Below are 25,581 nucleotides of genomic sequence, written 5' to 3'. Positions count from 1 at the left end.
TTTACTTTTCATAAAGGTTTTAAAATAAATTATACAACACTTTTATCTATTGGTCTCTTGAAATACTGTGAATATTTTTCTCTCACACATTTAACGCCAGGTAAGAACTATTCTAAAACTTTTCAGAGAGTAATAGTAATCCATTTTTGTGGCAAACTCTCGGAGAGCAAGGATCGCAGCCGTTTCGCCAACTTTGTGAAATGTCTTATGCAAGTTGGTGTTCAGCACATAGTACTTAAGAATGATGTGTTTAAGATTTGGCTTTTTCCAAACATTTTCAGCTGGGTATCATAAAATACTATTTCAAGCTCCGAGCTCCATATTGGTAATAAGTTCTCTCCCCGAGGCCGCTCGTGATGGGGGCGGGGGCAGGGGTGGGGGAAGGGAGTGAACTCAGAACAAATCTCAAATCACCTTTCTAACAGTTTTGCAACAGAAAATATTGTCGGCTGCAAACACTTGGAGACAGCGAGTCTTAGCTAAGAACTCTCCACGGCCGGAGCGCGTCCTCCCGAGCCTAGCTTGCGGAGCCTGGCTTGCCGCCCCTGGGGACGTCTGCGCCTCCCGGGAGGACTTCGGGCTGCTCCGGGTCTGGGGAGACGGCCCTGGGGGTTGGGAAGGTCGACGCAGCTGGAGTGAGGTCCTCCAGCCGAGGGCGGGGCGGGGAGAAGGGAGGCCTCGGCCGGCACCCGGGGCGCTCCACCCGGGCCGGGGTGGGCGGCGAGCCGCGGCTGACCAGCCCTCTCCCCGTCGCCCCGCGCGCCCGCGGCTCCGCCCCGAGCGCGGTCTCCCCTCCGCCAGCCGTCGTCCCACTCCGCCGCTGGCTCCCGCTCCACCTCCCTCCAGTAGGCGTGGGGGCAGGAATTCCGCCGGAGAACGCAGCCGGGGCTCAGTGCCCTGGAGGGCGGGGCGGGGCCGGGCCGCCGGGGGCCGCGCCCTCCCCCGGGCCGCCGCCTTGCTCTTCCCCCTCCGGGGCTCCAGCTCTCCTCCCCCCTACCTCCCCCCCCAATCCTCCCGCGCAGCTCCCGGCTCCTCCGGTTCTCCGCCTCCCCTGCACTCCTGCTCCCTGCCCCCTACCCACGCTCCGGCTCCCGTGCTTCTTTCCCCAGGCTCCTCCCCTGCGCTCCTCCCTACTCCCCTCTAATGTTTCCCTCCTCTCCTGCCCTGGTGCCCCTTCTTGCTCTCCCTTCGCCCTTACTCCCCCTTCCTCCCCGATTCTGTTCCCTTCCTTTCCTCCTTACCACCTCCTCCAGATCCCCTCCTCTCCACCACCCCTCTCTCCAGCTCGCCTCTCGTCTTCCCACTCAGCTCCTCCCGCGCGCCCCTTCTCCCTTCTCCCACCACCTCTCCTGCTTGGCTCCCTCTTTCCTCCAGTGTTCCTCCTCCGGACCCCTCCTCCTTCCTCTCCCTTGCCCCTCTCTCCAGCTCCCCTCCCCTCTTTCCTCCCCTGCTCCTCTTCCCGGTCTGCGGAGCTCCCACGCGGTTGCTATGGAGGCGCCAGAGGCTGCCTGCGGCCGGGCGGGAGCTGCCCTGGGGCCCCGGGGACGGAGCTGTGACTCTGCCCTGGGCTCTGGCGCCTCGCCCCCTCGGGGCCCCGGAACAAAGAGCGCCCTCCCCCATCTCGGGAGTGCACTGAGACCTCCAGGCGCCCCAGGCCCGGAGGCTTAAGACCACCGCGGATCTTCTCTCCCCCAACCTCTGTTGACTGGACCCCTGGGGTCGGAGTGACAGCTGTGCGCCACCGAGCTACCTTCCTGGTCCCCCGAAGATCACTCCCGCTCTCCCCATCCCCACCCCCGTGCTGGAGGTGTCAGTGAGGCTGGGGGACGGCCAGATGGCCCCATTTAACAGGACTGTCCCCTTTTGTTGGGGGCCGAAGCAGCGTCCAGGCCAATTTACATAGGAAAATGGGGTTTGTGTCCCCAATTCAGTGCAGTGCCCCGACAGCTGGTGGCTCTGTCATCATGTCAGGACCCCACAGCTTGATGTTTAAAGTGGCTTTATGTGTGCAGATGTGTGAGTGTGAATAGCAATTGATTGGGAACCGGTAGCTATTAGTCTGCCTTGGAGAAACTCAGCGTTCGTAGAGAAATATTATCAGCCTGGTCACCGCATAAGATCATGGAATGGAAAAGTCTTCCGAAGACTTCTGATGCTCTCTTATAGAACTAAGGCTTATTTTATCCAGAAATCTAAGAAGCCAAACAATTGGGATCTGAGGAGGATTTTTAAATCGTTATCATTTACGCTTTCCTGCTTGTAAAAGTTGTAAGGCTGAACATGAAAAGCATAAGAAAAACTGCCAGGACTTAAAAAAATTGACGAAAAGATCTCATCTAATTCATTTGATTAAACTACTTTAACTCTGCTAGCTTGTGTCCAGGGCCATAGCCTGCAACAGGCTGAACATTACCATTAGTTTGTAATCAGTAGTTTAAACCTGTGCACTTAAGTGATAGAATGTTAGGGACTTTAATTCTTATTTTACTAGGGAGGAATTTGAATCTCAGAGAGGTTAAGTGATTTGCCCAAAGTCATACAATTCTGGAATATGATCTGTTGTTAGAATCCAGAAAAGATAATGGAAAGGGAAGATTTAAGACAGGAGATTAGAAGCCCCTGAAAATACCTTAATCAGGAAGCTCTCAAACCTTTCCACCAGTCCGCTGGAGCCACCAACAGGTAACTCCCCAGAAGACAAGGGATTGAAAAATTTTTCCCCTCTGCCTTTATACATTCAGCTTTAGCTCAAGACTGTACCAGAGCCAATTCTAGCCACTAGAATCTTCCAGAACTCTGAACTGGAACTGTTGACTTTGTTTCTGTCAGTGTAACCATTTTGTGATAAGATGAAAATTGCATGGTTAAAATGGAATGAAATGGGAAATCAAAGCTGACCTGGAACCCTCTGGTTATGTTTTCAGGTGAGTGGACAAGATGACTACAATGGAACCTGCATTCACCTTGCTAGAAGGTAGGGTGGCTAATTTGGAAAGGCTTTGATCTCCACAGAACAACAACACTAGCTACATTTATAACAATTGGAAAGAATCCTTGAACCCTCTCCTTACTTCAGGAACTGTGTTGGAAGAATTCTATTGGCTAAACTTACAAATAGACTCCTATTCCCTACCTCCGCCTTTAAACCCTAAGTGAATTTGTGATAAATTTGGAGAGTGCCTCTGGGGAAGATTTTAGTAGAGCCATAGTGAACCACAGGGTGCCACATTAAAAGAGAAGATGAAAACTGTAGTTCTTCCTAATACTATCCTCACCTCTGGAGGTTTCTGACTACCAAGAAGATACACATCTAGTTACAGGAGCCACATTTCTGAACATTGTCCAAAGCGGCGACTTTGGGTCTGAATTTCAATCCCAGCGCTGCCAACTGATTCTTACTCTGAGCTTTAGTTTCCTCATCTGGGGACAAGACAGTTCCTGGCTATTTTTGTGAGGATTAAATAAGCCATTGCTTGCGAATGCTTAGAATAGCCCCTGGCACATGGGAGAGAATGGGTAGCTTCATAATTATTATTTTAAATAACAATTTACTCTCAGTTCCAATTCTAAACGTATTTTAAACATATTTTAAAGCATGGATAATTTGATTATCCAGGTCCCAGTGCAAAAAAAGAAAAAAAAGAAAAAAGTTCATACACTGCGTTTCAAACATGAGAAAGAGCAAGAGTGTAGAACTGGATTGAAACCAGAAATGGGGGTTAATTTCTGCTCTGCTTCTTATACCAGAACAAGTTAGCCAGTTTTTCCTGCCTCTCATTTGCTGGGCTCACATAGTACGTACTAGGATGAGAGTGCCTAATATGAGATAAGGATTTTAGGTAATAAACATAAGAACCTGTTAATTCTTAAAAAAAACAAAACAAAACAAAAACCTGTCAATTCTTGAAAAGAGAATGTTTTAAGAATCACTAATACTGTGTTATATTTAAAAACTATACAAGGAAATTATTTGAATTTGACTCCCTCTCACCACTACACACAGTCTCTTAGCCTTTTTTACTGCTTTATTTTGACTGCTTTTTTAGCATTTGCATTGGTTAGGTATTGAGGTATAACAAACATCCTCAAAACTCAACACCAAAATGACATTCATTTATTATTCTAGCTCGTGCATCTGTGTGTCAGCAGGAGGTCAGCTGACCTAGGTTGAGCACATTGGGTGGTCCTGCTGAAGTTGGCTCAGCTTATACATGCATCTAAGGGTCTTCAGGGGCTCTGCTTTTGACTGAATTTGGTGGGGGAAGCTTAGTCTGAGTGGCTCTGCTCCACACCCTTTACCTTTCTCCTGTGACCAGCAGACTAGCTTGGGCATATTCTTATGGCAATGGCAGAGGAGCAAGAAGGGCATTGGAATCATGAAAGCCTCTTAAGGTCTATGTTTTTCTGGAGTCAGGAGCTGGCCTATTGTTGCTTCTACCTTATTCTATTGGCCAAAACAGGTCACATGGTCAGGCCCAAAGTCAAGGAGAAGGGAAGAAGTCCAGTTCACCACAGAGTACATGACAAAGGAAATGAACAGAGGGAGGGTAAAAAAATTTGGGGCCATTGATGCAGTCAAACACGGCACTTGTCAACATCTGGCATATTGTATATTTTACTATATAGACTTTTGTTACTCTTCCTGCTAGAATGTAAGCTCCATATGGGCAGGGATTTTTGTCTGCTTTGTTTATTGCTATGTTCTCAAGATCCCGAACAGTGGCACATTATAGATGTTGAATAAATATTGGCTGAATCAATTCGGAGGATTACATTAATTATTTTGGCTTATGTATAAAACCCAAATTCTCTAGAGAGAATGTAATTTAGTAACTTTATCTTCATTAAAACAATTTTTTGTAATGTTCACTTATGTTTGAGAGAGAAAGAGTATGCTCAGGGGAGGGGCAGAGAGGGGGAGACACACAATCTGAAACAGACTCCAAGCCCTGAGCTGTCAGCACAGAGGCCCACGTGGGGCTGGAACACATGGATCTGGAGATCATGACCTGAGCCGAAGTTGGTTGCTTAACCGACTGAACCACCCAGGCACCCCCGTTACTTTATCTTCTGATTTAAGGATCATTGTTCATGTTTGCTGGCTAATGAAACTGCCAGCTGCTTAGAATAAACATTATTTCTTAAACTTTAAAAAAATTTCTAAATTTTGGGGCAGCTGAAGTGGTTCAGTCGGTTGAGCATCTAACTCTCGATTTCAGTTCAGGTCATGATCTCACTGTTGTGGGATTGAGACCTGTGTTGGGCTCCATGTGAGCATGGAACCTGTTTGGGATTCTCTTTCTCCCTCTGCCCCTCTCCCTCACTCGCATTCTCTCTCTCTCTCTCTCTCTCTCTCTCTCAACTTAAAAAAATTTCTAAATTTCAAAATGGTGTAAAATTTCTCGAGGACATATAAACAGGTACTATATAAAGGTAGATTATGGGGCAGAAGATTAGCAGTAGGGAGAGGAAGAACTTTACATATATTTTGGCAGAGAATATGTTGCTTCTTCCTATGTGGGAATAATGCTAATATAAATCTCCAACTTCCAGAGTCTGAATCTGAGAAACTCTCAAGACTGTTGTATTTAAACTGTTCCAAGAGGCATGGGATACAAGACAGTACCTACACAGATTACTTTTGATGGGCTTTTGGGTTCACGGAAATTCAGTCATTTTTCTCTCTACCCTACTTTACCTAATCCAGAAGACTTTGAGCAAAATAAATTTTTAAAAAATTTATTTTTAAGTTAGTTAACATACGGTGTAGTCTTGTCTTGAGGAGTAGAACCCAGTGATTCATCCGTTACATATGATACCCAGTGCTCATCCCAAAAAGTGCCCTCCTCAATGCCCACCACCCATTTAATCCACCTCCCCCCACGGTCCTCCAGCAACCCTCAGTTTGTTCTCTGTATTTAAGAGTCTCTTAGGGTTTGCCTCCCTCTCTGTTTTTATTTTATTCTTGCAGAGGAATCTTCTTAAGGTCACGCTTTGAAAAGGAATTCCTGTGCAATATATTTTTTTATTCCCTTGAAATTTGGATTTGTGCTGTCGGTTTTTGACTGTGACAGATGATGAGGTAGGAGATAAAGTAGGCGTTAATGCTTAGTTACATAAAGGGGAGCTTCATGTATGTCCATTCCTAGTAGTAGGCGAATTTGGGACTCCCACAAGAAATCCAGGTCTTGAACACTGGAGTGAGTATCTGAAGTTTCATCATGCCAAGTGACTAACTTCTCAGATGGGCAGCTTGTAGACCTGAAAGCTTGATTATGAGTGGATGTATTATTTTGGATAAGAGGCAAAGTTAGGCGCAGAGGCATCCTGAATTGTAGTCATTTCTCTCTCTTTCTCTTTTTCTCTCTCTCTGAATGTCACTCAATACAGTCCCCACACCAGAAAGTTGCAGTTTATAAATTTAAAATGCTATAAACATTTCTCAGAAAGGTTTCATGGATAAATTTATATGAATATGTTTGCTTTATTATTAGTGAGACCCTGCAAGCATTCAATTCATTTAGTTTAGTTTAGGTCTTTTGGGTTGGGACCTTAGATATTTAGAGGTTCATTCATTCAGCAAACATCCATCAAGGGTCTACCTGTGCACCAAATGCAATTAGACAAAGCCCTTGGCCCCAGGGAGCTCACAGTCTTGGGTAAGATAAGAGTGTCCATGGGCAGTGTCAACACAGTGGAAGAAAGCCTATGATTGGGGAGAAGGTGAGGTGGGAAGTCAGAGGAGAGGTGCCAGGGACTCCAGGGGAGACAAAGAAAGCAAACCAACTTTGGCAATTGTGTAATGCTTCTGATCTGCAGACTCTCTTTTGCCTGTATTGTCTCTTCTCATTCTCCAATTTCCCTACCTGCAGGCTAAGGCAGGGTGCTATTCTAAGGATGCTGAGGAGAGGTGATGGCTTAAGGATGTGCAATCTCAAGGTCTTATGCTTTGTAAGGGGTGGATCCTGCATCCACACTTGGGTCTCCAGGTGCTCTCTAGGAGGTTGTTTCCTTCTTGGTCTTACCCCCTCTTCCTCTCTTGGCCAGGCTTGGGTGGTCTCTAGCTGTGTGGCCTGGTCCTGGTCTTCCCAGGCCTTCCATCCCTCAAATGGAAAAGGAGGATATTGTCCAGGATGATTTTAATACCTTATGCCTCTAATGGTCTGTGATTCCAAGAACCTTTGCTTTTCTGGTAAATCTGAGAAACCTTGATGTGAAAGTAGTGTTAGTTTTTTATTCACGTGTTACAGAACCCTTGTGATAGGTTGATCTTCATAAAAAAAAAAAATCTGTTTCAAGATGAAGATATTGAGGAACTAGGATCCTGCCACTTCTCTGTGGTCCCGCAGTACCCTGGCAGGGTTCTCATTCACGCTTCTGGCTCCTGAGTTTCTGATCTCTTATTCCTCTGTGTGAAATGTTTTTCCTAGGACCTCTTCATTTTTATTTTACTTCCATTTGTAGTGAGTGATGCTTAAAACTATGTTCTATAATTAAATGCCCCCCTAAACTACTTCTTGCTCTAGAGGTTTTAAGGTGTGTGTGTGTGTGTGTGTGTGTGTGTGCCTGTGTGCACGATTGTATTCTGTAATTTGCCTGTTGTTGGAAAGAGGTGGCAGACTGAAAGCTGGAGGGCCAAATGTTTACCTGCAGACATATTTTTAAATTTATTTTGAAAAATAAATTTATTTTGAATGAGTAGCACTTGAAAATGGTACAAATTCCAAAAAGATCTTCACAGGACTTTTAAAAAGTTTGAGCCGATATTTAATGATTGGAAGATTTCATATCTAAAAATCTGGGTTTATGACTTAAAAAAAAAAGTTTATGTATTTAGTTTGAGAGTGAGCGAGCATGCGTGCACGAGCAGGGGGAGGGTGGGGGGGGGAGAGAGAGAGAGAGAGAGAGAGAGAGAGAGAGAGAGAGAAAATCTTAAGTAGGCTTCACACTTAGCCCTAATGCAGGGCTTGATCCCACAACCCTGGATCATGACCTGAGCAGAAATCAAAAGTCAGATGTTTAACCAACTGAGCCACCCAGGTGGCCCTTGGCTTTATGACTTTTCATGAAAATCAGATCTGGTAACATTAGCCCAGATTTCCTATAATGCCACCAGTCAGCCTTACCTTCTTTTGGCAGACTGTGGGCTCACCACCCCTCTCCCTGACCCCCATTTCCAAGTCTTCACCACTGACAGCCTCCAGCAGTCATTTAATCACCAGGTGGTCCCTCTAGACATTTGTGTTTGCACCTGCTTGCCTCAAGTATTTGTACTTTTTTTTTTTTTTTTGTAGGTTCTACGCCCATTGTGGGACTCAAGCTCACAATCCCTAGACCAAGAGTCACATGCTGTACTGACTGAGCCAGCCAGGCACCCCAAGTATTTGTAGTTTAGATGCCCCACCAACACGGGCGGGAGGCTGGTGGATCTGGGGCAGAACTGCCCCTAGACAGCTGGTGCAGGAAGGTGACTTCCTCTGACAGTGTTAGGATGTGGATGGGCAGAGTCATACAGGAGATACCTCAGGCCTGAGACGAAAATGCCAATCAGGAGAGAGGTTTAGGATTGGCTGGGATGTTTGTCTTCTGGACAGCAAACAAACAGTAACAGCAACAAATAAAGCAGGGAGACCGAAGGAGAAAGAAAAGAAGAGAATAGGACTTATTGAAGGACAAAATATGCCAGTGAGGGTAAACTGAAGAAATACACAAAATGACAACCATGAGCAAATTATTACACTCCTTAATTCCCACCCACAAAATGGGGATATGTTTCTTAGAGAACAGTCATGAGTGTAAGAGGCAATATAATTAAAGACTGTACCATAATGCCTGGTTTTTGATAGACTATAGAGGATGGTGCCATAACTCCTAAATGGAGGTGTGGCCGCTTCACTTCATGCCCTAGGAAGCAAAAACAACAACAACAACAACAAACAAACAAAAAACAAAACAATTTTTTTCTGGATAAAGGTCTACTTTTTAATTTATTTTAATTCATTAATTATTTTTTTGAAAGAGAGAGAGCAAGCTGGGGAGAGGGGCAGAGGGAGACAGAGAATCTTAAGCAGGCTCCACACCTAGCCCAGAGCCTGACTTGGAACTTGATCTCACAATCATGAAAGAGGCACTTAACCCACTGAGCCATCTAGGTACCCCAATATTTTACTTTTTTTTTTTTTAATGTTCATTTGTTTTTCAGAGAGGAGAGAGAGTGAGAGAGACAGAGTGCAAGCAGGAGAGGGGCAGAGAGAGACACACACAGAATCCAAAGCAGTCTCCAGGCTCTGAGCTCTGAGCTGTCAGCACAGAGCCTGACGTGGGGCTAGAACCCATGAACCGCAGGATCATGACCTGCACCCAAGTCTGACTCTTAGTCAACGGAGCCACCCAGATGCCCCTCAAAATTCTACCTTTTAGTAAAACATCCGTACTCTTTGGGCATTGAAAACGGGTTTTTGAATATGACAGTGTTTTTCTTCCCAGTTACATGTGGGCCACCTGGTCCCTCAGTGGTTATATATATGGCCTATAGAAGAGGCACCTGCACAATTAGGGTGATAGCTTGAATTTCCGGAGTAAGTGATTTTACCATTCTCATAATTATAATAAGGGCTCTGGCTAAGCCCCAACTGGGTTCAGAGTTAGGCTGTGTGTACACCTAGCAGGAAGGTGAACATCTATTTCAATGGGTTTATTTGATGTCATTAGGCTGTTAACATCTGTTCTCATTCTCTTTCAGCTAAGCATATGATAAAATTGTGCTTTCCTGTTGCCTTGAGTTCAGGCATGCCCATGGGACTTTCTTTAGCTGAAGAAATGCATTTAGAGGTGATTTGTGTCACATCAAACAGCTGCCTGACCACAGAAACCATAGAGGCATGTCAAGATGCTCCATCAGCTTGGTTTCCTAGGTGACTCAGATGAGCAGAGACCCGGTGACAACCTGCACTGAACACACAGGAAGCACGAGGAACAAACTTGCTACGCTACGTCACCGTTGGTTTTGTTTGTTACTGCTGCATGACTTGGTCTCTCCCGATTGGCAGGTATGATATTTTAGAGTTTCGTTTTGCTTTGTTATTTTTAACTGAAAGAGAGAGTTTTTATTTGCTTCTCTTGCTTGTGTTGTGGAGAGAAGATGGGGGAGTGAAGGGACAAGGACAGTGGAAGGAGATGGCATGTATCTGTTCTCCATCTAGGCCCTTAGTTTAGCTGGCAGCTCCCAGTGGCAAAGGAAGTTGAGCTGGAAGCTGAAAAAACTCCTTTCATGGGTGATTTTCAGAGTCTTGCACTATGTTTTCAGACCTAAGTGACACAGTGGTGGCCTGAAATCAGGAGAGGGCTATGTTTCCACCTTTCCCCCAGGACTCAGTAGTGCTATGATGTCTCAGGGACTGGAGGTCTGGGGAGGATCTTGACACGGCTTCTCTTTTTCAGACATCAGTATTTCTACACAGGGGAGCAGCGGAGGCAGGTATGGTGTCCTGAAGTGACAGCAGGAATAATAAAACGTGAGTAGATTGGGGACTGGACGTGCCTGAGGTATCACCTGGAGATACCCAGAAATAACTGGGGGAGGCTTGGGAGGCATCTTAAGGTCCTGATGTTATGCTGTCGATGCCAAGAGATGTTGTCATTTGGAATTAATATTAATGGGCCCTCCTATGTATATCCAGGCTCAGGAGGTGCCGAGACGGTGAGTCAGAGAATTAGTCGGCTGCTTTGGTTCAGCTGGGCCTGAGGCAGGGCTGCAAACTGGTGACAATATGCACCCATTGATCTTTCTGATTGACTGTCAGCTTGATGCTGTCATTTTTCCATGTATGCTATCTGGCGGCATGGGTCCCTGTGTATTTTGTCTAGCAGTCAAACTGAATATATGACATATCCATTTCTCGAGGAAGAAAGCCACAGTGTTTAATATTATTTTATAAACCACCATAATTTCTGGACTTTATTGTAGGACCAGGTTTCCTTTTCCTTTTCCTTTTTTTTTTTTTTTTTTTGATGGATGCTTAACCGACTAAGCCACCCAGGCACCCCTCCTTTTTCTTTCTTTTATGTCAACATGGAAAACAGCATTTATTCTCTTTATAATCAATGGCAAATTAGTTTGGGGAGAGAATTTGGGAGGCGGTTTGTCAAACTACATTGACCGTGTCTCTGAAATGACTTTAAAATGCCATCATATACTCCCATACAGACAAAGTGGTATAGAAGCACAGGTATCTTTGTGAGTCTACATGATGCAAAAAAAGTAGAGAGGGAGACTATTTTGTTGTAATTAAACTTAAATTGGGTTGGGAGAGTTCCACTTTAACACCCTTCGCACACCCACCAATTCATTCACACTACTGTGGGGACGTTACCAACATCTTACATTCATCTTAGGTATTCTGACCCCAGAAGGTGACCTGAGAGGATTGATTCCTCATCTCTCTTCTCTATTTTATTATCTTTCTTTCTGTCTTTAGGCAGCAGTGTGGGCTTTCCTGGTGACACCTGCAGTTATGACCCTGGCTTGAGAATCCATTAATTCTTCTCCATCTGCTTGGATCAATACCTTAGGCAACTCTGGGCACTATGGTTCTGTGAAGGGCAGAGCCACGTTCCTGTTGAAATGTACTGTAAAAACCTGGGACAATGTCAACATGGAAAATAGTGCTTATTCTCTGTATAGTTAATGGAAAATTGTTATATTTGTTAATAATGTCACATCTCTTTGACATTAATATTAACATAAGATCTTTCCAATAAATTAACACAATTTCTCACCCCAAAGTGGAGAAATCCTGAATCTTGCTCAAGGTCACCAATTAGCAGCAGAGATGGAACTCAAACTCAGGACTTCATGACTCCTTGACTATGCCCAGCCCCCTTCTCTTGGGGAGCATTGTAAAGTAATTAAAGGGTGACATTTTCTACAATACTTTTAAGCTTCAACACTGTTATTTTGCTTCTATAGAAAGGATTACAGAAAAAATGTTTCTGTGTTGATGTAAAGTATGATGGCATGTTGCTAATGCCATGAATGTTGCATTTTCCTTAGAATAAAAAATATACAAAGAAAAGTAAATAGTTTCCTGGATATCACTTCATCCAAACCCTTCCTTCTTATCTCTGAAGAGAATAATCATAATAGATTACTAGCAAAACCATTACTGAGTGACTATTCTGGGGCCAAGCACAGTGTGCAGCCTGATGTCTAGTTGCTGACATTTAATGCTCACAATGACCTGTGATGTCAGTACTAGGTTAGACCCGTTTTACTGATGAGGAACTGAGGCTTACAGAGCTTATGTAATTTGTCTAAGTTTTACAGCAGGCAAGCATCTTAGTAGTAATCACAACCACACCATTTATTTTACCCTTGTACCTGAGGAAGTCTCATATCTGGGAAAAAAAATAATTTCCACAAATGAAAAAAAAAATAATTAAACCAACTCAGAAATGAGTTGAAGTAACAGATTTAAGCTTTGCTTTTTGGAAGCTGGCTTCAGTGGAGACATGTTAATCTTGTCAATTTCCCTAGAAAATTAATTTGCTTTGCAGCAAAGTCTTGGGATGGTGTATATTAAACATTACAAATAAGCTAGACCCAGTCTGCCTTTAGCCAGGCACAAATTGCACACTTTAGAGGGGGGAGAAAAAGCAGTAAATTAAGACAAAGCAATGTGAAACATTTTTCATTTAAAGAAAAGCTAGCCGCTTAATATATTTTCTAGCTACAGGGTCTTGACCCTTCGAGGATGTTGAAAGGGAAGGAATAACAGGATTGATTACAGAAGGGGAAAAACATCAACTTTAGAAAGGTTTTGGCAGATTAGATGACATTATGATGCCTGTCATGACTTCCTCCTGCCAAAATGAGATTCATTAAAGAAAACTCTTCGCTAAATTAAAACTCTCCTCACCAATCTCCTCCCCTCCAGATGTTAACAACCCACTGCAGCCTGTTGGACAGCATGGCTGTGGGTGATCAGTGGAGATGCTTTGTAACATTCTTTATTTTTTTTTTTAATTTTTTTAAAATTTTAAAAAATTAACATCCAAATTAGTTAGTATATAGTGCAAAAATGATTTCAGGAGTAGATTCCTTAGTGCCCCTTACCCATTTAGCCTATCCCCCCGTCCCATAACCCCTCCAGCAGCCCTCCGTTTGTTCTCCATATTTATGAATCTCTTATGCCTTGTCCCCCTACCTGTTTTTATTATTTTTGTTTCCCTTCCCTTATGTTCATCTGTTTTGTCTCTTAAAGTCCTCATATGAGTGAAGTCATATGATTTTTGTCTTTCTCTGACTGACTCGTTTCACTTAGCGTAATACCCTCCAGTTCCATCCACGTAGTTGCAAATGGCAAGATTTCATTCTTTTTGATTGCCGAGTAATACTCCATTGTATATATATACCACATCTTCTTTATCCAGTCATCCATCGATGGACATTTGGGCTCTTTCCATACTTTGGCTATTGTTGATAGTGCTGCTATAAACATGGGGGTGCATGTGTCCCTTCGAAACAGCACACCTGTATCCCTTGGATAAATACGAGTAGTGCAATCGCTGGGTTGTAGGGTAGTTCTATTTTTAGTTTTTTGAGGAACCTCCATACTGTTTTCCAGAGTGGCTGCACCAGCTTGCATTCCCACCAACAATGCAAAAGAGATCCTCTTTCTCCGTATCCTCGCCAACATCTGTTGTTGCCTGAGTTGTTAATGTTAGCCATTCTGACAGGTGTAAGGTGGTATCTCATTGTGGTTTTGATTTGTATTTTCCTGATGATGAGTGATGTTGAGCATTTTTTCATGTGTCACTTGGCCATCTGGATGTCTTCTTCGGAGAAGTGTCTATTCATGTCTTTGCCCATTTCTTCATTGGATTATTTGTTTTTTGGGTGTTGAGGTGATAAGTTCTTTATAGACTTTGCATACTAACCCTTTATCTGATATGTCATTTGCAAATACCTTCTCCCATTCTGTTGGTTGCCCTTTAGTTTTGCTGATTGTTTCCTTCACTGTGCAGAAACTTTTTTTCTTGATGAGGTCCCAGTAGTTCATTTTTGCTTTTGTTTCCCTTGCCTCCGGAGATGTGTTGAGTAAGAAGTTGCTGCGGGCAAGATCAGAGAGGTTTTTGCCTGCTTTCTCCTCGAGGATTTTGATGGCTTCCTGTCTTACATTGAGGTCTTTCATCCATTTTGAGTTTTTTTTTTGTGTCTGGTGTAAGAAAGTGGTCCAGGTTCATTCTTCTGCATGTCGCTGTCCAGTTTTCTCAGCACCACTTTCTAAGAGACTGTCTTTATTCCATTGGATATTCTTTCCTGCTTTGTCAAAGATTAGTTGGCCATACGTTTGTGGGTCCATTTCTGGGTTCTCTATTCTGTTCCATTGATCTGAGCGTCTGTTCTTGTGCCAGTACCATACTGTCTTGATGATTGCAGCTTTGTAGTATAGCTTGAAGTCTGGGATTGTGATGCCTCCTGCTTTGGTTTTCTTTTCCAAGATTGCTTTGGCTATTTGGGGTCTTTTCTGGTTCCATACACATTTTAGGATTATTTGTTCTAGCTCTGTGAAGAATGCTGGTGTTACTTTGATAGGGGTTGCATTGGATATGTAGATTGCTTTGGGTAGTATCGACATTTTAACAATATTTGTTCTTTCTATCCAGGAGCATGGAATCTTTTTCCTTTTTTTGTGTGTCTTCTTCAATTTCTTTCATAAGCTTTCTGTAGTTTTCAATGTATAGATTTTTCACCTCTTTGGTTAGATTTATTCCTAGGTATTTTATGGTTTTTGTGCAACTGTAAATGGGATCAATTCCTTGATTTCTCTTTCTGTTGCTTCATTGTTGGTGTATAGGAATGCAACTGATTTCTGTGCATTGATTTTATATCCTGCAAGTTTGCCAAATCCTAATAATTCTAATAAATTCTAAATTCTAATAATTAATTCTAGCAGTTTTTTGGTGGAAGCTTTTGGGTTTTCCATATAGAGTATCATGTCATCTGCGAAGAGTGAAAGTTTGACCTCCTCCTGGCTGATTTGGATGCCTTTTATTTCTCTGTGTTGTCTGATTGCAGAGGCTAAGACATCCAATACTATGTCGAATAACAGTGGTGAGAGTGGACATCCCTGTCTTGTTCCTGACCTTAGGGAGAAAGCTCTCAGTTTTTCTCCACTGAGGATGATATTAGCGTTGGGTCGTTCATATATGGCTTTTATGATCTTGAGGTATGCTCCTTCTATCCCTACTTTTTGAGGGTTTTTATCAAGAAAGGATGGTATATTTTGTCAAATTCTTTCTCTGCATCTATTGAGAGGATCATGTGGTTCTTGTTCTGTCTTTTACTGATGTGATGAATCATGTTAATTGTTTTGCGGATATTGAACCAGCCCTGCATCCCAGGTATAAATCCCACTTGGTTGTGGTGAATAATTTTTTTAATGTATTGTTGGATCCGGTGGGCTAATATCTTGTTGAGGATTTTTGCATCCATGTTCATCAGGGAAATCGGTCTATAGTTCTCCTTTTTAGTGGGGTCTCTGTCTGGTTTTGGAATCAAGATAATGTTGGCTTCATAGAAAGAGTTTGGAAGTTTTTCTTCATTTTTTGGAACAGCTTCAAGAGAATAGGTGTTAACTCTTCCTTAAATGTTTGGTAGAATTCCCCTGGAAAGCTATCTGGCCCTGGACTCTTGTTTTTTGGCAGAGTTTTGATTACTAATTCGATTTCCTTACTGGTTATGGGTCTGTTAAGATTTTCGATTTCTTCCTGTTTCAGCTTTGGTAGTGTATATGTTTCTAGGAATTTGTCCACTTCTTCCAGATTATCCATTATATTGGCATATAATTGCTCATAATATTCTGTTATTATTGTTTTTATTTCTGTTGTGTTGGTTGTGATCTCTCCTCTTTCATTCTTGATTTTATTTATTTGGGTCCTTTCCTTTTTCTTTTTGATCAAACTGGGTAGTGGTTTATCAATTTTGTTAATTCTTTCAAAGAACCAGCTTCTGGTTTCATTGATCTGTTCTACTGGGGGTTTTTTTTGTTTGTTTGTTTTGATAGCATTAATTTTTGCTCTAATCTTTATTACTTCCTGTGTTCTGCTGTTTTGGGGTTTTATTTGCTGTTCTTTTTCCAGCTCCTTGAGGCATAAGTTTAGGTTGTGTATCTGAGATCTTTCTTCCTTCTTTAGGAAGGCCTGGATTGCCATGTACTTTGCTCTTATGACCACCTTTGCTGTGTCCCAGAGGTTTTGGGTTGTGGTGTTATCATTTTCATTGACTTCCATATACTTTTTAATTTCCTCTTTAACTGCTTGGTTAGCCCATTCATTCTTTAGTAGGATGTTCTTCAGTCTCCAAGTATTTGTTACCTTTCCAAATTTTTTCTTGTGGTTGATTTCGAGTTTCATAGTGTTGTGGTCTGAAAATATGCACGGTATGATCTCGATCTTTTTGTACTTACTTAGGGCTGATTTGTTTCCCAGTATATGGTCTATTCTGGAGAACATTCCTTGTGCACTGGGGAAGAATGTATAGTCTACTGCTTTAGGATGAAATGTTCTGAATATATCTGTTAAGTCCATCTGGTCCAGCGTGTCATTCAAAGCCATTGTTTCCTTGTTGATTTTTTGATTAGATGATCTGTCCATTGCTGTGAGTGGGGTGTTGAAGTCCCAGACTATTATGGTATTATTATCAATGAGTTTCTCTATGTTTCTGATTAATTAATTTATATATTTGGGTTTTCCCATATTTGGTGCATAAATGTTTACAATTGTTAGGTCTTCTTGGTGGATAGATCCCTTGATTATGATATAATGCCCTTCTGCATCTCTTGATACAGTCTTTATTTTAAAGTCCAGATTGTCTGATATAAGTATGGCTACTCTGGCTTTCATTTGTTGACCACTAGCATGATAGATGGTTCTCCATCCCCTTATTTTCAATCAGAAGGTGTCTTTAGGTCTAAAGTGGGTGTCTTGTAAACAGCATATAGATGGATCTTGTTTTCTTATCCATTCTGTTACTCTATGTCTTTTGATTGGAACATTGAGTCCATTGACGTTTAGAGTAAGTACTGAAAGATATGAATTTATTGCCATTATGATGCTTGTAGAGTTGGAGTTTCTGGTGGTGTTCTCTGGTCCTTTCTAATCTTTGTTGCTTTTGCCATATATATTTTTTTTTTCCCCCATCTTTTCTCCCCTCAGAGAGTCCCCCTTAAAATTTCTTGCAGGGCTGGTTTAGTGGTCACAAACTCCTTTAATTTTTGTTTGGGAAATTTTTAATCTCTCCTTCTATTTTGAATGACAGCCTTGCTGGATAAAGAATTCTTGGCTGCATATTTTTATGATTAAGCACATTGACTATATCCCACCACTCCTTTCTGGCCTGCCAAGTTTCTGTGGATAGGTCTGCTGCAAACTTGATCTGTTTTCCCTTGTAGGTTAGGGACTTTTTTTTCCCTTGCTGCTTTCATGACTCTCTCCTTGCCTGAGTATTTTGCGAATTTGACTATGATATGCCTTGTTGATGGTCGGTTTTTGTTGAATCTAATTGGGGTCCTCTGTGCTTCCAGGATTTTGATGTCTGTGTCTTTCCCCAGGTTAGGAACGTTTTCTGCTATGATCGCTCACATAACCCTTTTACCCCTATTTCTCTCTCTTCCTCTTCTGGGACCCCTGTGATTCTGATGTGGTTCCTTTTTAATGAGTCACTGATTTCTCTAATTCTTAAATTGAGCTCTTTTGCCTTCATCTCCCTCTTTTTTTCTGCTTCATTATTCTCTATAAGTTTGTCCTCTGTATTGCTGATTCTCTGTTCTGCCTCATCCATCCTTGTCGCCGCTGCATCCATCTGTGATTGCAGCTCAGTTATAGCATTTTTAATTTCATTCTGGCTATTTTTTACTTCTTTTATCTCTGCAGAAAGGGATTCTAATCTATTTTCGACACCAGCTAGTATTCTTATTATTGTGATTCTAAATTCTGGTTCAGACATCTTGCTTGTATCTGTGTTGGTTACATCCCTGGCTGTCGTGTCTTCATGCTCTTTCTTTTGGGGTGAATTCCTTCGTTTTGTCATTTTGAAGAGAGAAAAGGAATTAATGAGGTAGAAAAATTGAAATTAAGAAAAATTAAGATTAAAAAAATTAAAATTAAAAATTAAACACACACACACACACACACACAAATTGAATAGATGATGCTAGATCCTAGGTGTGTTTTGGTCTATGTTTTTAAAGTGGTTTGACAGATTAGAGAAAAAAAGGGGGGGAAGAGAAAAAAAAAAGAAATCATTTAAGAATTTGAAAAAATGAATACACTGAAGTAGACTAAAATGAGATGATGGGGGTAAAATAGAATTTGAAAAAATGTATACAAAAGTAAAGAATATAGTAGAAAAAAATTAGAGAAAAATATTTTTAATAAAAATTAAAAATAAATATTTTTTTCTGTATTTAAGAAAAAAGAGAAGAAACAAAAAAGAAAAAAGATAAAAAAGAAAAAAGAGAAAAGAAAAAAATCGTTTGAAAATTTGAAAAAATGAATACACTGTAGTAGACTAAAATAAAATAATGGAAGTAAAATAGAATTTGAAAATATTTACATAAAAGCAAAAAATATAGTAATAAAAATTAAATAAAATATTTTTAATAGAAATGGAAAGTAAAAATGAAGTTTTTCTCTTTCTGCATTCAAGAAAAAGAAAAGAAACTAAAAAGAGAAAAAAAGAGAAAGAAAAAAAGGAAATTGAAAATTTGAAAAGGTGTATACACTGAAGTAGACTAAAATAAAATGATGGAAGAAAAGTACAATTTGAAAAAACTTACACAAAAGTAAAAAATATAGTAATAAAAATTAAAGAAAAAATTTTTTAATAAAAATTGAAAATAAAAATGAATTTTTTCTCTTTCTGTATTCAAGAAAAAGAATTGTAAAAGAGAAAAAGAAAAAAGAAAAAAAAAGAAAAAATTGAATAGATGAACCTGCTAACAGATTGACGTAGGACTGAAATTACTTCGTTTTCCCCTAGAAGTCAGTCTATGTAGCTCTTTATAGTCCATAAATTAAGCGGGCAGTGAGACTTGTGTTCTTGAAGAGAGAAGTTGGCCCAGTTGGGCGGGGCTCAGTGTAACAGCTCCGCTGTCCACTAGATGGCGCTGCTAGCCTACCGGGGTGGATTGTTGCGGGGCTCGTAGGTGCGTATGCGCATGCGCAGGATTGGTGAAAATGGCGCCAGCCAGCTATCCAGTCTGTTCTCCTGGATTAGCAATCACGCACTCGACTTCGTCTTCAGCTCTCGTCCACTCCCCGCTTTTTCACTCTCCGTGACCAGGCCCCAGGCAGTATCGCTCTCCCGGGTTTTGTCTCAGATGCGGCTGTTTCTCCGGCTCCTTACTTCCAAAGGACTGAGGCTTTGACCCATTCTGTGCCTCTGCGGGAGGGTCTCACCGAGCAATGGCTGAATGCCGGCTGCACATAGGAACGCTTGCGGGACCCTGCTGCTGCCGGTGCCCCAAGACTGTGGCCAGGTGCCAGCCAGCCCCAGAAAAAGTTTGTAAGACAGTGTAGGAGCAGCGTTTCAGGGATTATGGAAAATCACAATACACATCCGGCACCAGGCTTCACCCTTAAGGACCTTGTTCCAGAACCAGCGAATGTGGCCGTCTTCTGGACTGGGACCAGGTGGCTTCAACAGTCTCTGCCAAATGTCCTTCCAGCAGTGGAACCGCTTTCCCCGTGTGGTCCAAGAACCTCCCAGACCCGACTCTGCTCCTGGGGATTCGCCCTTCCCGCCAGGACACCAGAGCCAGGTATCGAGCTGTGGAGTTGCAGGCTTTGCCCTCCCCTTGTTTACAGTCTTAATGGAATTTAAACCCTCTCCTTTCTCCTTTCTCATTTCTCCCTTTTTAGTTTAGTCCCTGCGGCTGTTTCCAATTTTCCACTTTCTCTCTAGCTGCTTTTGGGGAGGGGTGCTTTTCCCATATCTCCCGCCCCGCCAGTGTCCGACCTCTCTCAGCTCGCAAAAGGACCTCCCTTCCTGCACCTTCTAGCTCCTCAAGTTCACTTCTCCATGCCGCGTACCTGCTGAATTCTGTGGTTCAGGTAGTGCAGATTGTTGTGTTAATCCTCCAGTCAGTTTTCTAGGTGTGTAGGATGGTTTAGTGTTGGTCTGGCTGTATTTCATGGACTCGAGACACACAGAAAGCTTCCAGGCTGTTCTGCCATCTTGGCTCCTCCCCTTTGTAACATTCTAATAGGAGGGATGACAAGAAGCACTGGGAAGTGTTTTATTTACTTTTAACAAAAAATGATGAAAACAGACGACTGATGACTTCTATCAGGAATCCACAAGGGGATGACAATGCTTTCGTTATGAGGGGTGATTGCTCATGAGTTCAGATGTGCACCAACGGGATGCTGTTATTATCCCTTCCTGAGGTGATGACAGTGTGACTGAGAGAGTAGTCGCAAGGAGAAGCACCCACTCAGGGAAGGTCAGGACCCCTGGTGAACTGTCATCTTTTCTAGACTGACTGCCAGGGTAGCCTGTGCTTTGGGACACAGCAACAACTCCTCCTATGGGAATTTCAGTTTCTGGGAAGTGGCAGAAAACAGAATGGTGCGTGTCAAACCAAAATAAGCCTACAGGTGTGCTGTTTTGAGTGCTCTCTCAAAGGGCACATCTGGTTCGTGGAGCTACTAAATGACACGGCCGCTTCCTGATGTGGTAGGTGGGGGCCTGCGCCTGGAAGAAGACCGTGTAGGTCATAAATCTTGTATTTCATCTAGTTCTGAGGGAGAGTTTAGAGTGTCCCTCTGTCACCTACATCCCAGGGAATAGGAGCATTGATATGAGTGAAAGTAGCATTTATTTGCGTGAATCCTTTACTAGATCATAAGGTCTTTATTTTTTTTTTAATTTTTTTCACCGTTTATTTATTTTTGGGACAGAGAGAGACAGAGCATGAACGGGGGAGGGGCAGAGAGAGAGGGAGACACAGAATCGGAAACAGGCTCCAGGCTCTGAGCCATCAGCCCAGAGCCCGACGCGGGGCTCGAACTCACGGACCACGAGATCGTGACCTGGCTGAAGTCGGACGCTTAACCGACTGCGCCACCCAGGCGCCCCAGATCATAAGGTCTTTAAAAGCAGGGGCAGAACTTGCTTAATCATATTCCCCAATTCTAGTTTAGTTCTAGTTTAGAACATTATAAATATTTTGAATAAATGAATGGGTGGATGAATGAGTTGAAAATGGAGGAGGCCACTTTCTTCACTCTCTCTCCCTGCCCTCCCCCCGACCTCTTTCTTCTTCACTCTCTCTGAGGACGCTTTGGTCAGACAGAGTCCAGGGGGTGCCTCTTGCTAGGGTATAGTCCTCACCCTTAGGAGACTAGGTGTGTCCCATGTGCAAGGGGGAAGGAGGCATAGGGCAAGCTGCTTTGCTCACTCCGGCCCAGGGTTTGTGGGAAAGGGGGCTTTATAGTTTTAAATATGTCCAGAAGTCAGTCTGGGGCTGAAACTCCCAAGTCAGAGTTCTCAAACTCTTTGGCTTTGAGGTTTGCCTTTCACAGAACGATCTGGGATGCATGTTAAGGACACAGATTCCTGGATCCTCTCTATATTCACTGAACCAGGCTCTCTGACAGAGGGGGCATGGGAATTTGTAGTCTGGAGTAGTTCTCCAGGTGATTCTCATGATTAGGAAACCATTAGGAGAGATTAGGGAATCTTTTCTAGATGGGTGTTTCTCAAAGGGTGGCCCTCAGACCAGCAGTGTCAGTACAACCAGGGAACTTACTAGAAATACAAATTCTGGGGCACCTGGGTGGCTCAGTCAGTTAAGCATCCGACTCTTGACTTGGGCTCAGGTCATGATCTCATAGTTCATGAGTTTGAGCCCCAAGTCGGGCTCTGTGCTGTGTGGAGACTGCTTGGGATTTTCTCCCTCTTCCTCTCTCTCCTTCTGCCCCTCCCCCCAATTTATCTCTCTATCTCAAAATAAGCAAATAAATAAACATTAAAAATTAAAAAAAAAAGAAATACAAATTCTGGGGCCTCACTGTAGACTTACTGAATCAGAAACTCTGGGAGTAAGGCTCAGTGCTTTGTTATTTAACAAGTTCTGCAGGTGAGGCTGATGTCCTCTCAAGCTTCAGAACCACTGCTCTAGTTCCTGGCTTCTCAAAATGTGGAACCCAGACAAATGGCATTGATCTTGCCTGGGAGCTTGTTAAAAATACAGAATCTGAGGCCCACCCCAGACCTAATGAGTCAGGATTTACAGTTTAAAAACACCTCCAGGTGATTCATACGTGCACATTAAGGTTTGAGAAAGTCCTGCTTATTACCAAAATAAATATCACTTGGCTGTGGAAATCGAAAAATGTGAATGCCTTTTAATGGGAAACAGAATCCAAAATCAGTAATATGTCTCTACTTAATGAGAGAGTAACTGAAACAGAACACGCGGAACTATGTGAATATAATAAATAAATCCCAGCCCTGTGTTCTTAATTAGGCTTAAGTAATGGATTCAAGTAAGATTAAATATGAAGATCTTCTGTCCTGTATTAGTTTTTCTTTCCACAGTTTTTCCTAATTCAATATAGTCTATCAAATTATTTTACTATATTATTTTATATACACGCAAATGTATTAGGAAGAGAGAGAGATTGGATTGAGAGAGGCACTTTAGGAATTGGTTCACACGCTGTCACGAGACTGGCAAGTCAAAAATCTGTAGGGCAGGGGCGCTTGGGTGGCTCAGTCGGTTAAGCATCTGACTTCGGCTCAGGTCATGATCTCACGGTTTGAGTTCAAGCCCTGCATCAGGCTCTGTGCTGACAGCTTAGAGCCTGGAGCCTGCTTCGGATTCTGTGTCTCCCTCTCTCTCTGCCCCTCCCCCATTCATGCTCTGTCTCTCTCAAAAATAAATAAAACATTAAAAAAAAAATTCTGTAGGGCAGCCTGGCAGCCTAAAAATTCCAGCAAGAGCTGATGTTGTGGTCGTGACTCCAAGGCAGTCTGGAGGCACAATTTCTTCCTTTCTAAAGGATGTCAGTCATTTTTCTCTTAAGGCCTTAAACTGATTAGATGAGACCCACCCATGTATAGAGGGTAATCTACTCAAAGTCTACTGATTTAAATCTGAATTAAAGAAATAGTTCCTGACAGTTGTAACTGAAAACACTTGTCATTTATGTTGGTCTCCCTTTATCTTCCATGTTGCCCTTTGGGGTTGAAGTAAACTCAGCCTGAACCCGTGTTTCAAGGCCTGGGTCAGTCAAAAGTCCTTTCTGCTCTCTCTTCAAATTGCCAGCCTAACTTCTCACTACTTCATCGGCTCCACTTCTGTGTCCGAAAGGGCCATGTAGTTGTGGCCCCTGCTATATGGGAAGACAATTTCAGACCAGGCAAAGGCGATGGAACACTGTCTTGAGGATTGACATCTTTTAATTTTGAGGTGTTTCCCTTTAGGGTATTATTTTAAAACAAGATAAATGACTTCTGAGGATAGTAGGGAGATCATTTTCCATAGGCAAGACTCCGAAGATACTGTGGTTTTGCATGGCCCAAAGAGGGAAGAGAGGATTAATTTGTCAGATGATGTCTAAGTGTGGTCCTTGATAGTTCCCCGGGTTTTTGCTTCAGCCAGTCTTAGTTGCTATGTGTGTGAGTCACCTTATACCACCACCATTGAGGCAGCAATCACTGGCTGCAGGAGGTCATGCGAAATACCCAGGAAATGACATTGATTCTGGAGATGCATTTGGGCCACCGTTTGTTTAGGTGGGTGATGCTTTTACATGAGACTCTGCGTCAGAATCTTGACCACTACCAGTATGCTGATACTCAGTCGTCCCAGAAATGGCCCTTTCAAGCTGGCTCCTGTGTCTTTTTGACATGGCTCTGTCATTCATTCTTGAAGCATTTCCCTGATTCCTGGTCCAACAAGATATTCTAGGCTCCTCTTGTACTTTCTCTGCATCAGCCCTTCAATCAGCTATTTCTGCAAGAAACCCTGGTTTATTTTGAAGGAGAATGGTATTTAAAACAGGATCTGGGTGCTGAGATGGTTATCACTATTGGGCTGTGCTTATTGGGGTTCATTGCTCCCTGGTCCTTTCAGTAGAGCTAGGGAACATACACACACACGTTTCTGTATCTAACTGTATGTATCTATCAAAAACCGTAAGGTCACATAGATATTGACAACACCATAGGGTTTGTGCTGGCTCCCATTATCCTTAATATACTTGCTTATTTGATCAATCACCCTGTGTGTAACTAACCCCCCATCACCTCTGCTGCCTCCCCCTCCGCATGAATACCTCCTGATCCAGCCAGTCTTCCAGCCCTCCATGCTGCCTCCATGACCCTGGTGGGTACCTTCTCCACCCTGCTTGGGCTCCAACACCTGTCTGAAAGCTGCCCTTTCCACCCTCATGCATGGGGACACTTTTCACCTTTCTCAGACTGTGACACCACTTGCTGAGAAATCCCTCTGCCTGGATGGAAGATTTCTTTTAAGGGAGAAAATATGAGAAATGGTTTCAGAAAGAATTGCTTCCTGGGCCTTTCTGTCGTAAGTGAAAATCATCATAAAACACAGATAAAGCAGAGCAGTCATTGGAACTGTGAAAGTGGCACGCTAGACCACCATGCAGCTAGCTTACCATGCAGCCACAAAAGAGCCAGAACTATTAAGCATTACTAGCTTTTGATGCAAATGGGCTTCTGGTGACTATTTTGTCCTTCAGTGGGTTGCTCATGTATCATTTCTCCTTTGATTTTGTCCATACGAACACAGACCTCTCTCTCCCAGGAAAGCATTCTGTTATTCTGCTCTGCCTGTCTTATATTCCTAAACTTGTTTCCATTGGCAAGTTGAGCCTTCCTTGCCCTTGAACCCTAATGGAAGGTTGTTAATGAGAACCCCCTCTGTCAATGCCTCTGTGCCTTGAGGAGACAAATTCAGAGATGGTGATTTAGCTGAGCATGGAAAGGCATTGAGAGGAAGCCTTGGACACATCTTCCCACAGCAGATCCCAGATGGCTTCTGTGACTTTCCCAAGCTCACAGAGGCAGTGGGAGGCACAGGCAGGGCCAGCAGCCTGGTTTCTGACCTCCAAGGCTGACACTCTTACTTCAGCGTATCTGGTTGTGATGGTTCATTTCATGTGTCAACTTAACTGGGCCATGGGGTGCCCAGAAAACTGCTTCACTCTTACTCTGGGTGTGTCTATGAGGTTGTTTCTAGAAGAAACGTTTGAATTGGTGGACCGAGTGAAGCTGATGGCCTTCCCCGGTGTGGATGGGCATCCTCTAATCTGTTGAGAGCCTGAATAGGATGAAGAGGCAGAGCAAGGTTGAGTTCTCTCTCCGTCTGACTGAGCTGGGACACTGACATTGTCTTACCTTCTGTGCTGCTGGTTCTCAGGCCTTCAGACTTGGACTGGGGCTGCACCATTGGCTCTCAGGACTTCACGCTACACGGTCAGCTTTCCTGGGTCTCCAGCAGCAGACAGCAGGTCATAGGTCTTCTCAGCCTTCGGGTCACCTGA

General features: G+C 43.0%; 1 protein-coding gene across 1 annotated transcript in view; it reads left to right on the top strand.

Moving 5' to 3' along the window:
* LOC106970868 (uncharacterized) overlaps positions 1 to 15,578 on the top strand; it is a 28,716-nt gene extending 13,138 nt beyond the window's left edge. Inside the window, exons 2-5 of the mRNA XM_053208217.1 lie at positions 522 to 2,974; positions 9,788 to 10,049; positions 10,441 to 10,514; positions 11,478 to 15,578. Of these exons, the coding sequence (XP_053064192.1) occupies positions 522 to 1,556 (1,035 nt within the window). The 3' untranslated portion in view covers positions 1,557 to 2,974; positions 9,788 to 10,049; positions 10,441 to 10,514; positions 11,478 to 15,578. The remainder of the gene's footprint in view (positions 1 to 521; positions 2,975 to 9,787; positions 10,050 to 10,440; positions 10,515 to 11,477) is intronic.
* Positions 15,579 to 25,581: the final 10,003 nt, after the last annotated feature.

Source organism: Acinonyx jubatus, chromosome F2 (assembly GCF_027475565.1).
Source record: "Acinonyx jubatus isolate Ajub_Pintada_27869175 chromosome F2, VMU_Ajub_asm_v1.0, whole genome shotgun sequence".
Lineage (NCBI taxonomy): Eukaryota > Metazoa > Chordata > Mammalia > Carnivora > Felidae > Acinonyx > Acinonyx jubatus.
This window is presented reverse-complemented; position numbering and strand designations above follow the sequence as displayed.